Source organism: Mustela erminea, chromosome 5, assembly GCF_009829155.1.
Source record: "Mustela erminea isolate mMusErm1 chromosome 5, mMusErm1.Pri, whole genome shotgun sequence".
Lineage (NCBI taxonomy): Eukaryota > Metazoa > Chordata > Mammalia > Carnivora > Mustelidae > Mustela > Mustela erminea.
This window is the reverse complement of record NC_045618.1, coordinates 30,717,351-30,732,034: the sequence shown is the minus strand read 5'-3', so window position 1 is coordinate 30,732,034 and position 14,684 is coordinate 30,717,351. Positions and strand designations below refer to the sequence as shown.

General features: G+C 59.7%; 1 protein-coding gene across 4 annotated transcripts; it reads left to right on the top strand.

Moving 5' to 3' along the window:
- Positions 1-1,619: 1,619 nt before the first annotated feature.
- C5H15orf39 (chromosome 5 C15orf39 homolog) lies at positions 1,620-13,510 on the top strand. 4 transcript variants are annotated; one of them, XR_004285637.1, is made up of 4 exons: positions 1,620-3,959; positions 7,275-10,019; positions 11,333-11,524; positions 12,033-12,117. XR_004285637.1 is itself a non-coding variant. In XM_032342407.1 (3 exons), the coding sequence occupies exons 2-3, from the start codon at positions 7,325-7,327 to the stop codon at positions 11,449-11,451; spliced, it is 2,814 nt and encodes a 937-aa protein (XP_032198298.1). In that variant the 5' UTR covers positions 1,620-3,959; positions 7,275-7,324; the 3' UTR covers positions 11,452-12,127. The 4 variants fall into 4 exon arrangements, 3 of the variants coding, with proteins under 3 accessions (XP_032198298.1, XP_032198299.1, XP_032198297.1); XM_032342407.1 differs by having other exon boundaries at positions 11,333-12,127; XM_032342408.1 differs by lacking the exon at positions 11,333-11,524 and having other exon boundaries at positions 1,626-3,959; positions 7,275-10,071; positions 12,033-12,131.
- Positions 13,511-14,684: the final 1,174 nt, after the last annotated feature.

Genomic DNA, 14,684 nt, shown 5'->3' with positions numbered 1-14,684 from the left:
GAGGCTATAAGGCTCCAGAATAGGTGACCAAACCCAGCCTACATCTCTGGAAGTTTTCCTGGAGGAGTGGGTCTGAGCTGTCTTGAAGACAGGTTAGCAAAGAAAGAGCTGGATACGCGGCAGAGGCCAGTGCTCTTGGCCGAGGAGAGCATAATCAGGAGCACAGAGGTAATGCCCAAGTGAGGACCTCAGGCCGGCTCTGGGGGGTGAGTGGAAGGCGGCGGGAGAGAGCCAGTCAGGAGGCAGGCAGAAACCTGACCGGGAAATTGGATCCTGAGGGTACTGGAGAGCCTTGGGAGGCCACCCCACCAAGCTGAGGGTGGGGTTTGGGGATGGGTTACAGGGTGAGATATGGGCATTAGAACGACCTCCCTGGAGGTAGGAAGGTAATGTTTCCCACTGCTTCCAGCACTAAGCCAGACAGAGCCCGTGGCTTACTCCGGCATAGCCAGAATGGGGGACCCTACCCTGACTCAAGGCTCAGCACCCTAGTCCTCAGGCCTCTCTTGGGCAGCCCACCCCTACACAAGCACTCATCACCCGGAAATGCCAGGGTCCGTTTCACATTTGTTTCTTTAACTGCACTGGAAACAGCACCAGAAGCAAGGATGGGAAGGATGGTTAATCTACCCCGGCTATTCATTAATCAGAGGGCTCCTCACTCCCCTGCACTAAGGTCCCCAAATTATTGTGTCTGGGCTTTTTCTCTCTGGCCAGTAGGCTGGCAGGCATCGTCCTGCAAAGGAGCCCAGTGAAAGCCCATCTCCCTTTCCTAAACTTGGTGAGCACCCTCTGAGAGACTCTGATTTCCTCGGGAGATAGCTCTCCGAATGGTTCGGGATCACACAGCTCTTTGTGGGGAGTTTCAGCTCCTCTGTTTCTTGGCTCTGTGGGCGACCTACTACCCCCACTTCCTCTAGAGCTATCACCGCTTAAGGTCTTACTACAAAGCAAGCTGTGAACTCATTGGGTCTGCGTGAGACCTGAGATAAGTTCTCATTCTGCCCGTTGGACTGATGAGCAAACTGAGAGGTTAAGGGGCTGCCTTAAGGTCACACAGCTCAATAGGTCAAACCTCAGTTGGCCTGTTTGTCAAACCCTGACCTCATATGATTGTGTAAGAATTAAGTGAGAATTAAGAATTAAGTGACTAGCCCAGGGCCACACTCCAAGTAGGAGCTACTTGCCTAGCCCATCCACCCACACAGCTGTTCCTCTACTGAGTGGGAGCACGGAAGGGAGGAGGAAACAGAAAGGGCAGAGAGTTGCAACAGCAGTCAGAGGGCCTCCCTGGACGACACAATATATATCGCTGAGTCCGGAAGGATCAGAGAGAGGATTGCTGTGTGTCTCAAGGAAAGGGGCCTTGCTTCCCTGTTTGTCTGCCTATGCTGTGGCTGCCAGGGCCACGTCTCCCTCCTCTGGGGTGAGAAGCTCCTGGGAGGAAGGAAAGAGTTTTGTAAATAGCAAGTGTGGCCTCATTAGAGAGAACGACATTATTAATAACTGTAGGTCCAGCTGAGGTTCGGGGGGCTGACCTTTTACCTCAGCTTCCCAGAGAGTGGGGGGGGGGGAGTTGGTAATCAGTGTCTGGGGTGGGGTGGAGGAGGGCAGGCTTGGTGTGTCGGGGTGTGTGTGTGTGTGTGTGTGTGTGTGTGTGTGAAACCTCCCTTCCAGGTTTTTCTATGTGACTTTTCTTTGTTAACCCCACCCAGGAAGCCCACAGAAGGACAGACTGCTCCCTTCTCTGCTTTTGTTAACACTGTCCCTTCCAGCCACGATACCATTTCTCCTCTCCAAGATCACAGCCTAATATTACCTTTCTCCATCCGACAGATGCCTGAGAGAGCCACTTTTCTTCACAGGCTCTGCACATACATGACCCTCGGGATAGAGAAGAAAAGGACAAGGTTAGAGCCTTCAGGAGCTCCCAGCTGACACCCTACAGAGCTTTTTATCATTTGCAAGTAATTTCCCACCCAGTTCCCACGAGCAACACTCACCTCGTGGTTCCCATTCTGCAGATGAAGAAACTGAGGCTCAGAAAGTTACAAAGTGGCTCCCAAGTTCTCCTTTCTATTATAGTGCAAGGTATTTAGGTGCTGCCGAAAAGGAATGAGCAAGATGCCGATTAAGGGGGCTACTGTCTTTGTGAAGGTCCTAAGTTAAGGCAAGACTCAGAATGGGGCCGCAGACTCTTAACTGGCCCCTAGGGTCTCCACCAGGTTTATGTGGGCCTGGGTGTGTCCCATTCAGGCTCAGCGAGACTGGAGAGAACACCAGGTGACCTGAGCACACAACCTGAGAGTCCTAGGCCCTAAGAACTGAGAATACTGCCCTCTTCCCACAACCCCTCACCCCTGCCCCACAGCAGCAGCAGCAGCAGCAGCATCAGCTCAAAGGTGGGCAAAGGTGGGAGACAACGAGTGTTGTGCTAAAGAATGGAGAGGGGGAGGGCAGAGTGGTGAGGAGCAAAAGTAGGGACAAATAGCCTGTGATCTGAGCCTTGGGCATGACCACTAGTTGTCACGCACAGGTGTACTTTCCTGATGTGAAGATGTGGGAGCCAGGAGATCTGAGTTTTTATCCCAGCGTGCTGTGTAACCCTGGGAAAGCCCCAACCCTCTCTGAGTCTCTCCTCCTCAGATCACTCCAGACTCTCAAGACCCTGCAGCTCTCAATTGATACTCTCTCCCCTCCCCCCAGGTGACCTCCACTTCCTCTTCCTTTTCTTACCTGCAGGGTCCAGCCCCTCCTCCTCAGCTCCAGCTGCTGCCTGACTTTCTGAACTTAAGGCCTCCAGCCTCCTCTGCCCTCTGACTCAGGCAGCCCTGACCTTTGGGATCAGACTGGGTGGTTTTGCCCCATGAACTTGCTCTGACCCTTGGCATGTCCACCTGTCTTCCTCCTCCTCCACTGCACACACCTGTCCCTAGTCCTTGAGCAGCCCAGGAACTGCTAGGGACCAGGTTTCTTTAGAGAAGGTAGCAGCACCGAGGGCCTTCACATCCAGAATTAGATGGCCCAAGGAGTCTGGGCAGATGGAGACAGCCTGTCCACCCCTCCAGCCCCTCTCTCTGCAGCATACCATTCCTGGTTGGGAACACTCCACCCTATCCCACCTCCCAGGCTGTTCAGGCCTGTCTTAGTGAGGGAGGTTTGCCAAAAAGGTTTAGGTACCCACTGAGACCACTTACCAACCCCATTCCCGGCATACTATAGTGATGGAGAAATCACCCCTTCCTCAGACACAGGTGGTACCCTAACAGGGACTGAGATACATTTGTCTGGAATTTGCCCTCCGGGGCCGCACTGAGATGCCGGGACAGACTCAGGAGCCCTTCCCCAGCTCCCTAATGCAACTAGTACCTGCCAAGGGAGCCAGAACACCTACCGCGTGCCAGATATCTTAATACAACCTCTTCCAAGCCTTTACACCACTACCACTACGATGTAATTCCACTTTTACTAAAATAAGGAAACTGAAGCCCAACAAGGTCAAGAGGCATGCACGAGGCCACGTATCTAGAAAGTGGCAACGAATGAATGATCTAACGGAGTGAATGAAGGCGTGTGCTGGGCGCGCTGAGCCACGGCTCAGGGATGCGGTGGGTACAGACGGTGCGCAGCACGCACGGCCGTGTTCTTGTAGACTTGGCCGCCTCAGGTCCTCCGCACACCCGGGGCCCAGGGGATCGCGGGTTCCCAGAGGCGCGGCCCGGCTCAGCCTACACCGCGCCGGCCGCCCCGCCCCCGCCCCGCCCCCAGCCCGCCCCGCCCGGGACCGCAGACGGCGCCCAGCGGCGGCGCGAACGGCCGCGAGGAAGGTGGCTCCGGCCTCGGTGCTCTCCGCGACTACCCGCTCAGGGCCCGGCCCGACAAGGACCCGCCGCCTCCACAGGGCGGAGGATGCGGCCGCAGCCCACGGCAGCAGCATCGAGAAGCCTGGCGCCCTGCAGGTAGGAGCTCGCCCGCTCGGGCGCGGAAAGTTGGGCCGAGTTTGCGGGCGGCGCGTGGAGAAGGGGCGGGTGGCGCTGCCCCAGGGCGCCCCTACCGGCCGGCCGGGGCATGGAGCGCGCCGGGCCTGGGCCGAGGTGCTACTGCTCTGGGCTGCGGCGGGCCCCGGGCTGCGGCGGGCCCCGGGCTGGCGGGCTGCGGGGCGGGGGGCGCGCGGCTGCTCCGACTTTCCCCGGACTTCGAGGGCCCCGGGGCCTGGGAGCGCCCCGCAGCGTTAGCAAGGCTTTGGCGCCGGATCCCGCGAGGGACTAGCGAGAAGGAGACCGGGCTGAGCCCTCGGGCCTCCCGCGGGGCCCGGCTCACGTGGACTGCCGGGGCGGAGATGAGGGGGCGGTGGGGGGCTGGGCCTGGGGGGGCTGCGGCGGGCGCTGAGGCGCCGCGGGGCCCTGGACGCGCCCTACTGGGACCGGACGGCCCTGCGGTTTCCTTGCTACGGCTTGACTCACCCTCTGGCCGCAGCCCAGGCTGGCGGGATCGCCCCGAGGCGGTGGCTGCCCGGACACTGCGGCCAGGCCGCCCCCTGCTCCTGTCTTCCCTCCAGTCTTTGGGTGTCGGCCCTCGGGGCTGGGTGCGCGGGCCTTGCTGTGTGCACACGTGTGCTGGGCCCGAGCGAGGGAGAACGCAGTTCTGGAGGGGCGTGTGTGCAAATGTGGGCCGTGCACGTACTTGCAGGCACGGGGTTGCATGCGTGGCTGCGGCCTATGGATCAGCCTGCTGGGGTGCACGTGCGCCCAGCGCCAACGGACAGAGCTTGGGGACACCCGGAAGCGCGCGGGGTCAGGCGCGGCGGCAGCCCCAAAGCCAGGTTGGCTGAGGGCCCCAGGCACCACCGATATGGGCGGGGCGGGTGGGAGAAAGGTGGTGGAGGCCTATCCTGCGACCCTTCCCCTCCAATGGAGCCTAGGCTGCGCCAGGTTCTGTAGGGCCCAGAGCCTCAACTGGGGAAGGTATGAGTACCCCGGGAGGGGCCCTGATCCAGCGCTCTAGGGGCCGGCCCCAGCCTGGCAGGATGGCTCTCTTCTTCCTGGTCTTTCCCAACTCCCAACATCCACTGGCCTTAAGGAGAGTCGCTAGGAGATGGAAAAGCTGTTTGCTTCCCCTGATGCTTAGGGCAGGGAGGGCACAGTGGTGGTGGGCTCTTTTCCGGGACCCTGCTCTGAGCCCTGGCGGAGGTTGGTCCTCCCAGCCCTCAGCCAACAAACAGCTTGGTGGCCCAAAGGGCAATGTGACCCTGCTCCCTGGGGTCCCCCCTTCCCCAAGCAATTGCTTGCCTCTTCCTCCGTGTGTGTGTGTGTGTGTGTGTGTGTGTGTGTGTGTGTGAAGGAGGCACCTACATTTTGGCTACTGGCTTGAGTGGGGAGGGGCCTCCCTCAAGGGAGTGTACACTGGGCTTTTTCTACTGACAGGAGGTAGTAAGGTCAGCCCCATAGTCTTCCTAGTTCTCTGCTGATTCCCTAGAGCTCTGTCTCTCCCTCAGAGACTTCTGAGGGTCCCACATGGCTTCACCTCTATTGACTGGGTCCCAGGGTGGAGGGGGAGGCTGTCTCAGGAAGTCTCCAGGGCAAAGGGCTCGCAATGGGCAGAGCCTGGGGGGAAAAAGACTCCAGGGGCTGGGGTGGGTGTGGAGCAGGCTCCTAGGGGCATGTGGGGGAGGTGAGACCAGAGCCAGCACTTAATTAATCCAGAGCTCCCCGTGGTGGAGGGGGGGGGGAACACTTACTTAGCACCCCCAAAACCATACAACTCCTTCTTGCAAGGTTGCTGTGCCCCAGGATGGGGCTTTGCGTCTGGGATGCAAATCTCTGTCGTAGAGCATTGCTATCAATACTATACCCTGATGTCCCTTCTGGTCTCTCCTAGGGAGCATCCCCTTCTCTAGGCTGGCCTAAGGTGTTGGATTCTGGCCAGGAGAGCCAACTTTTTCAGAGTCCCACCTGGCTTCCGTGGTGTGGTTAGGCAGGGATGAGAGTGGGCATTGGCCCTCCTACTACCCTTGGCTTTTCTTGTCCACAAGATGTGTTGGTCTCCTTATGAGCCTGTGGTTGTCATTGGCCACCAGCCAGAAGGGAGGAGAGGGCTGGAAGAAGGGGCTGGTCATGGCTTGCACCTGACCCATGGCCTAATCATAGCAAGAGGGAGCTGATTCATCCTTTCTAAGCCACCTGAGGGTTTCGGGAACAGGGTGCTAGGGGAAGTAGAGGCAGGATGATGTGGCCTGAGAAGGCTGGCCTCAGATAACCCTTCATGGGTCATTGGGTACCTGCTGCCTTGAGAAAGCCCGGGCTTGACTTCTCTGGGCCTGGGTCCCAATCCTTGCTTTCCCTTGCTTCAGGGCCTTAGTCTTGCTCTGGCATTCAGTGTTTCAGTGGGGGTAGTAGCCCTAGCACTCTGTGGTCCTTGGGGACTCCCTCCCTGGACATTTGAATTCTCCCACCTCCCTACCTTCTTGTCCCTGGGGCCGTGCTGCTGCCCTTGCATGCCTTGAATAGCCAAGGGCAGCTGAGGGGCTGGGATGGAACACAGGCTCTCCTCCTGGACACTTTGGGAGCTTCCTGCTGGTACCACAGCACCATCTACTGGACAGCCTCGGCTCTCCTGCCGGGGGGGGGGGGGGGTGGGCAGGCCCGTGTGAAGCCATGTTGCCCACTGCTTCTCTTGGGGTATAGCCCTACCCTGTGGAAACGAGCCCGGTATCTGTGTTGCTCTGGGCCTAGAGACCTGGGTTCAAGGCTCGGCTCTGACATTTTTGCTAAGATTGGCCACTCAGACAGACCTAAAGAGTGTCTTGGGAAACCTGAATGCATAGACAATGTCCAGTTCCACATCTTGGCTGTAGTGGGCATCTTGGGATCCCTGTGGCATTGGGAGTAAGAGCTGTAGGGGGAGGTAGGAAGCCTTCCTCTTGTCCCATCTCCTTTATCAGTGACTGGGATGAATAGGTCTCCTCATCGGTGTAGGGGGAACAGGGGTAGCCAAGCGAGTGGATCTTCAGACTGCCTGCAAAGTTGGAAACCGCAGGAAAGGGGTCTGGAGAGTCACGTGGGGAGAAGCTGAACAGAAGGGGCTCCTGGAGTGGGACTAGGGGGAATGAGTTGGAAACCTCTGTGTTGTCTGACTCATGCATTCATTCATTCATAGGCTTTATCGAGCATCTACTAAGTGCCAGGTTCTGAGGTGCGGCGATGAGCCAGTGAGAGCAGCAGCCCTCACTTGCCTGTAGCCTGTTCTAACAGCCCCTACCTTTCTCTCTCTCCCAGGTCAGCAATTGAGTAGCTGGGGCCCCTGAGGGCTTGAAGCCTTCACAGTGATGGCAGAGAAGCGGCCCCTGGGGACCCTAGGGCCTGTGATATATGGCAAGCTGCCCCGCCTAGAGGCAGACTCCGGACCTGGGCACAGCCTATCCTCTTCTGTTGGTAACCAGGACCCCTGCAGCTACAAGGGTGCCTACTTCTCCTGCCCTATGGGGAGTGCTCCCAAGGCAGGGTCTGAGCGGTTGGCATCTTGGACCCCATATCCACCGTTGTACCCCACCAGCATGGCAGGACCCCCTCTTCGGACAGACAGCCTGTTGACCAGTTGCCTGCTGTACCGCCCAGCAGCAGAAAGCTCTGAGAAGGTGCAGGACCCTGGCCCTGTTGAGCTCCTGCCCTTTGGTCCCCAATCTCATTCCTACCCAGGCCCACCGTTGGCAGCACCCAAACCTGTCTACCGCAGCCCTCTGTGTTACGGGCTCTCAGCTTGCCTGGGGGATGGGGCAGCGAAGAGGCCACTGGATGTTGACTGGACGATGGTGACCGGACCCCTCTTACCCCCGGCTGACCCGTCTTGTTCTCTGACCCCAACTCCTGGCAAGGGCCAGTCCGTAGATGGCACCTTCTTGCGTGGTGTGCCAGCTGGAGGATCTGGCAAGAATTCAGTGAACTTCTCCTCGTGCCAGGCATTTCTGGAGAAGTATCAGACCATCCACAGCACAGGCTTGCTGGCCTCCAAATATGCAGGTCCTTACCCTGGGGACCCCAAGCAGGCATTGTCTGATGGACCTCCCAATCCATGGACCCAGCTGGCCCAACCCCTGGGGCCAGCCTGCCAGGATACAGTGCCTACCCACTACCCGCTCCCTCACCCTCCACAGGCCCTGCCTTGCCCACCAGCCTGTCGCCACCCGGAGAAGCAGGGGAGCTACAGCTCAGTGCTTCCCCTACAGCCTCTGGGAGCCCACAAGGGGGCTGGGTACCCAGCTGGTGGGCTGAGCAGCCCTTACCTGAGGCAGCAGGCTGCCCAGGCACCCTATATGGCCCCAGTGGGCCTGGACACCTTTTCCTATTCCTCTGCCCCACTCCCCGCACCCTCACCAGGCCTCAAGCTGGACCCACCTCTTGCTCCCCGGTGTCCAATGGACTTTGCCCCCCAGACACTGGGCTTTCCTTATGCCCGGGATGACCTCTCTCTCTATGGAGCATCCCCAGGGCTTGGAGGGACGCCGCCTTCCCAAAACAGTGTACAGGCTGTGCCTTCCAGTGTGCAGCCCAGTGCCTTCCAGCGAGCATGCCAGTCCCTGCCTGCCAGCCAGCCCTGCTCAGAGCCCGCAAGGCCTGCGGAGAAGCCAGTCCAGGAAGCAGAGGAGAAGGTGTGGCTGCCCAGCTGCAGGAAAGAGCAGCTCCAGCCCCAGCTCGATGAGCACCCTGGGGCACCCATTGTCATTGGGGATAGCCCGGTTCCACGCACCCCTCCGGCGCTCCCACCATGCGCCCAGGAGCGCCAGTCTCTGCTGCAGAACAAGGGTGCACTGCCGCCCGGCTCTCCACCGATGCCGATTATTGACAATGTCTTCAGCTTGGCCCCCTACCGTGACTATCTGGATGTGCAGGCTCCCGAGGACTCGCCTGAGCCTGACCCAGCCCCAGCCCCCAGTGAGAGCCCTGCCAAAGACTGTGGGGGGACCCTGCCTGCCCAGGAGGCCCCTTCAAAGGCTCCCTGCTCACTTAGAGAGGAGGTGGCCCTGGACTTAAGTGTGAAGAAGCCCTCGGCAGAGGCTCCTGTCCGGGTTCCTAGTCCTGAGGTGCGTGCCAGGCCCACGGCAGCCCTGGATGTGCCAGGTGTGGGGAACACAGTCTCGGATCTGCCAGAGCTGGAAAAGATAGTCACGGAAGCACCAGGGCTGCCCGGGGTGCCGGCAGCCACCGAGGCCACCACCCCAAGGACCAACTTCCACAGCTCCGTGGCCTTCATGTTCCGAAAATTCAAGATCCTCCGGCCAGCACCTCTGCCAGCAGCTGTGGCCCCATCGGCGCCCACCCCAGCCCCTGCGCCGGCCCAAGCTGTACCCACCCCCACGAGCATGCCCCTTGGTCTCCAGATTCTCACGCAGCCCTTGCCAGTGGCCTGCTTCAACGTGGCGCTGCCCAGTCCTCCCGCTATGGCCGCGGCCCCCACTCCCGCGCTGGCCCCCTTGCCTGCCCGGACCCTGGCCCCGACCCCGACTTCAGCCTCTCCCCCAGCCCCAGCAGACTCTCCAGAGCAACGCTTCACGGGCCTGCACGCATCCTTGTGCGAAGCCATCTCGGGCTCAGTGGCACACTCTCCGCCTGAGAAGCTGCGGGAGTGGCTGGAGACCGCGGGGCCCTGGGGCCGAGGGGCGTGGCAGGACTGCCAGGCTGTGCAGGGGCTGCTGGGCAAGCTGCTGTCGCAGCTGCAGAGCTTCGTGTGCACGCAGCGGTGCCCCTTCCCCCACGTGGTGCGCGCCGGCGCCATCTTTGTGCCCATCCACCTGGTGAAGGAGCGCCTCTTCCCCCGGCTGCCGCCCGCCTCCGTGGACCATGTGCTGCAAGAGCACCGCGTGGAGCTGCGACCCACCACGCTGTCTGAGGAGCGTGCGCTGCGTGAGCGGGCCCTGCACGGCTGCACCTCTCGCATGCTCAAGCTGCTGGCACTGCGCCAGCTGCCCGACATCTACCCCGACCTGCTGGGCCTGCAGTGGCGGGACTGTGTCCGCCGCCAGCTGGGTGAGCATGGGGCGGCCCCAGTAGCCACCGGAGCTGTGTGAACGAGTGACAGGTGTGTGAGCTGTCTGAGTGGTCACAGCCGGGCCAAGGGACTGCCTGGGACTCAGGGCAGGGGAGCCCAAGAACTGGTGCTGGGGAGGGGCCTGGCCATCCTCGGGGGGCCCTGTGGACTCCCACCCCCACTCTCACCCCCCATCCCTCCTCACCCCGGTACCACCAGGACCTTCATGGCCTCTTCCCTAAGCCTCTGAGCAGGCCTGCTGCTCTGTCCCTGTGGAAATGTCTCTTAACTTTCCCCGATGCTGCGGCTTTCCAGCTTCCCTCTTCTGCTGGGCCTTCTCCCACCTCAGTATAGACTTCTCCTTTGGGTTCTAGGGCTCTGATGAGGCCCTGTTCTCTATCTGAGGTCTCTTCCTCCTGTGTCTGTGTCCCACCCAGCTTCCCTTCTTCTGAGCTTGAGCCCTGAATTACTAAGTGCATGCTGGCCTTTTCCACTGAGTATCTCTCCGACCCTTAACTCCTCCCAGACCCACACTCCTAAGCTTTCCCCTAAATCCTTTGCCCCCAACCCCACCTTCTCCCCCTCAGTAAATGGTACCTGATTCCCGACAGTAGGCAGGGGTCCCCTTCTCCCTCCAAACACGGTTGCCTTTTGAATGTGCCGTGTTTCAGTTGTCCCACTATTTATAGTCACAGAAGCGCCCCCGTAAGTGGGAGCGATGTTTCTGGTTTGCTTTTCCCCTACTAAATGACGTCTCGTGCATATTGCTCTCCAGCTTGCTCTTTTTCTGTCCTGGAGCATCATGAGCTTAGGTCGCTTGGCCCTGCTCTGGGCAGCTGCTGCGTGCTGTGTGCACTCACTCCTGCCGGGACTTTGGTGATGGTGCCAGGTGTGCCCATCATGGCCTTTTGTGCATCAGTACACCTGGCACATGGAGGCCTGAGGCCTGTGACTTGCTTTATAGCCTTCCCTCGCTGCTCCGCCATCCTGCCACCAAGCCTCTGTGTCTCTGTCTCCACGGGAATGGTTTCTCGTCCCTTCACCACCTGGCAGCCTTGCCCTGGGCCCTTACCTTGTCCTGGCTCCACATCAGGGTGGGGAAGGCGCCCAAGGCAGTGAGGCATACATGTGGAACTTGGGGTCTAGGTGACAAGCATTGCTGACTCCTGAGCACTTAAGTTGGAGCATTTGCCCAAACAGGTGCAAAGAGAACGTACAAGGGAGTGTTGTTGAACCGGGGGGGTGGGGTGGAGTGGAGTGAGGGGTATCATGTGTGGCTCAGAGGCTCCAGCCCAGTCTTCTCCCTCGACAGCTGGACTGTCAAGCCCAGAGAGGACAGGGCCGTATTTTCCAGGCTGCCTGCTGGGCACTCCACAGTCCCCTCCTGCCCTGCCCAAGCTTGGAAGAGTCTGGGGCCTAGTGCAGAACTGACTGGGACCCAGGTTATTCCTGCTGCTGGCTGGATTTGGCGCCCCAGGGAGGGGCCAAATTTGGCCCCTGAGCTGTGAGTCTTCCCCCGATCCCGGGGGGGAGGTCCACCCTTCTGTGGGTGTCCTTTGTGTTCTCCCTGACAGCCTCACTTGCCATGAGGTGTGCTCTTGGTCAGAAGCCCTCTCTTGCCCCCTCTGCTGCTTCCTCTACTCCTGGGCCCTGGGGGTGGTCTGGTAGAAGGATGCCACTCTTTAGGTGTAACAGGGCCCTCCCTCTCCATGCCCCAATTTCCCAGCCTCTACAGGCCAGTGGTTCCTGTCTTGTTGGCCCTTTTCCTTTGGTTCTTGGACCAGATTCTTTGCCTGAGCGGTACTGTCATCTGATAGAGCCCTGGCGTCACCTGGGGAGAAGCATACCTTTCGGCTTCCTGCACACGTGGGGAAGTCATTATGGCCGTGACCCTGCTGGGGCCCTCCAGGCCTGAGGCAGAGTGGAACCACTGGTCTAGGTGGCTTTGGAGGTCAGGAGGTGGGACCTGAGGGTGTTGGGGTCTGCAGCCTGACTGTGTGTTCATTTTCCAGGTAACTTTGACACTGAGGCTGGATCTGTGCCCTCCTCAGAACCCACCATGGCCAGAGATGAGCCGGAGAGCCTAGCCCTGGCCTGGAAGTCACCTGTCCCCAAGGCCAGGAAGCCAGGGAGGAAGCCACCAACCCCTGGCCCGGAGAAAGCAGAGGCAACCGCTGGGGAAGGGTCCCATGGTACCTCCCCTACTCCTGCTGCCAGCACCAGACCCCCCGGCCCCACACTAAGAGCCCGCTTCCGCAGCCTCCTGGAAACCGCTTGGCTCAGTGGCCTAGCACTCCCCACTTGGGGCCACAAGGCCTCAGGGCCGGACCGGTCTGTGCCCCACCCACAGGTGCTGGGTGGCCAAAGCCATCACCTATAGCCTTGGTGGCTGTTTGGACAGCTACTGTATGGGGGTCACTTTCTGGACCCCAACCTTTTTGTAAGGCCAGCTGCCCAGGGCCAGGAGTGGACATGCCATTGGAGCTTCTCCTGCTCTGCTGCCCCCCACCCCCACCCCGCAGTGGGCTGAGAGCCCCTGAACTTTTTACTTGAGGGCCTTTATTATTAGAAAGGACTACTTCCTGTTTCTTCTTAGAGAAAATGTGTGGGCTTTGGAGCTCAACAGACTTGGGCTTGAATCCTAGCTCCTGTGTTCTTGCTGTGTAACCAGGCAAGTCACTTCCTCCCTTGAGCCCTCAGTTCTCAGTTTGTAAGATAGGACAACGCAGCCTACCTCACAGGGTTGTTGTGGGGGTGATGCCTGACACACACCCATTAAGGTTTGCTCTCTGCTCCCTCCCCAGGACGGGGGCCTAGATCCCAGCCAGGGCCTAGAATAGGAGGCTAAGGCAAGTAGAACCTTCTAGAAAGTCTTTTTGTGTCATAGGACTTGGTTATTTAGGGTGGTACAGTGTACAGTGTGTATGACTTAACACTTTCTAGAGTCATTTCCCAGGAAAGCCTGGGGCTATGCCCTAACATCTGGGGTTGGGCCCTGACCCCCCCAGCCTGGAAGCTCTCTGGGGAGCCTGCCCCTTCCCTCCTTCACTACAGGGGGTGCCCAGATACAGCCTGGGGCTGGCATCCTTGTTCTGGGCCTGCTGCTTTCACCTCTGGGAGGCCCCAGGCCTGTCCTGAATTGATACCAGTGACTTCCCTGAGCTGCCTTGTCCACCCTGGTGCATCTTCCTGAGAAAGTGGTATGTTTGCTAGAAGCCAAGCAGCTGCAGGGACTCAGGGACTAGACAAGACAGGCTGAATGACAGCTGGATCCTGGGAGGTCTCCGAAGATACGGACTGGGGACCCTGGCATTCCCCAAGCCAGAGCCCCATCAGTCACGCCTGCTATGAGTGACCTCCTTGCAGAGTACTAAACTGAGCCAGAGGCTGGCAAGCTGGGCCCTTGGCCTGGCTAAGGTTTGTAAGAAGGCTGTGGGCCCGGGAGGCAGGCCATTAAACATTAAAGCATTTGGGTTGTTTTTGGACCTGAGGCCTGGCTGTGTATTTGGGCCGGGGGGTGTGGGGTCTCAAGTTTAATAGGCCATCACCTAGTCCTTGGCAGTTCCTGCTCCCAGCCCAGAAGGTGCTGAGGCTCCCTGGCACCATTGTGCTGGCTAGCTGTGGCCAAGTGGGTCATGGTCACACGCCCGCTGGGTGGCCACTCCCCTGCTCAGGGAAAACCCCCTCCTCGCGAGACCCTTGGGGGTCCTGGTGGTCTTTGGGTCTGTGGCGCACTGTCCCAGTGAGAAGTGCTGGTCACTGCTCCCTAGCATGTGCCCCTCTCCAGCACCAAGGACGTGCTCACTAAGGCGTCCCTAGAACAGTGCTGTCACCCCACCCCCATGCTGGTGACTCCATCCTGCGGAAGGACAGTTCCTCACACCTTAGCTGGTGTGGGGAGATGCTGGGTACACCCTCCAGAGACCCTGTCTCTGCTGGGCTCTCCCTGCAGAGGTTTGTTCTCGGGGCTTGCTGGGGTGGCTTCCTGATTTCCCATCTCATCTAGACCAAGGGCCAGCCCACTAGGACGGGTCAGGCCTGCCGGGTCAACCCCAGTCTTTGTGAGCCTTCCCGGAGCTCAGTTACAGCATCCCTCCTGCGCCTGCTGACAGCTGGAGCCTGGCATTGCATGAGGCCGTTGACTTGCTGGTGACTGCCAGGATGCCGAGCAGCCGCCACCATTGCCCTGCTGCCTGTGCGGGCCCGAGGAGTCCCCCAGCCCGAGAAGGTCACAGGCCAGAAGAGCGGCAACTCCCAACATGTGGTCACCACAGTGACAGAACCTGGGGAAGCGGGCTGTGGAAGCTCGACAGGGGCCTGACCTAGCTTGGGGACAAGGAAGTGTCCCTGGATCCCAGAAGAGATGCTGCCGGTACTGGGCCTCGGAGGCAGGGAGGAAGAAGGTAAAAGCGAGGGAGAAGTGCACCAGGAGTACAGTGAACAGCGTGTGTGGAGCCCTGGGGGAATATTTGGAAAGGGGAAAGCAGCCTGCTCAGCCCTACAGCCTGGAGGCTAGGGGCTATAGGGCGCCTGTTTCCCAGAGAGCTGAAGTGAGGCCTGTCTGCTTCACTTGAGGCTACCTGAGTGGGGAGCATAGATGGGGTGACAACACGGGTCAAGTCACTGAACCTCCAGGCCCTCTGCCACCCCGTCAACTTCATCCA

What these genes read in the sequence shown, in the direction of transcription:
- C5H15orf39 (XM_032342406.1), top strand. Translation starts at nt 7,325, where the DNA reads ATGGCAGAGAAGCGGCCCCTGGGGACCCTAGGGCCTGTGATATATGGC. An exon ending in CTGTGTCCGCCGCCAGCTGG is followed by an intron (nt 10,020 to 12,032) that starts GTGAGCATGGGG and finishes TTCATTTTCCAG; the next exon opens with GTAACTTTGACACTGAGGCT.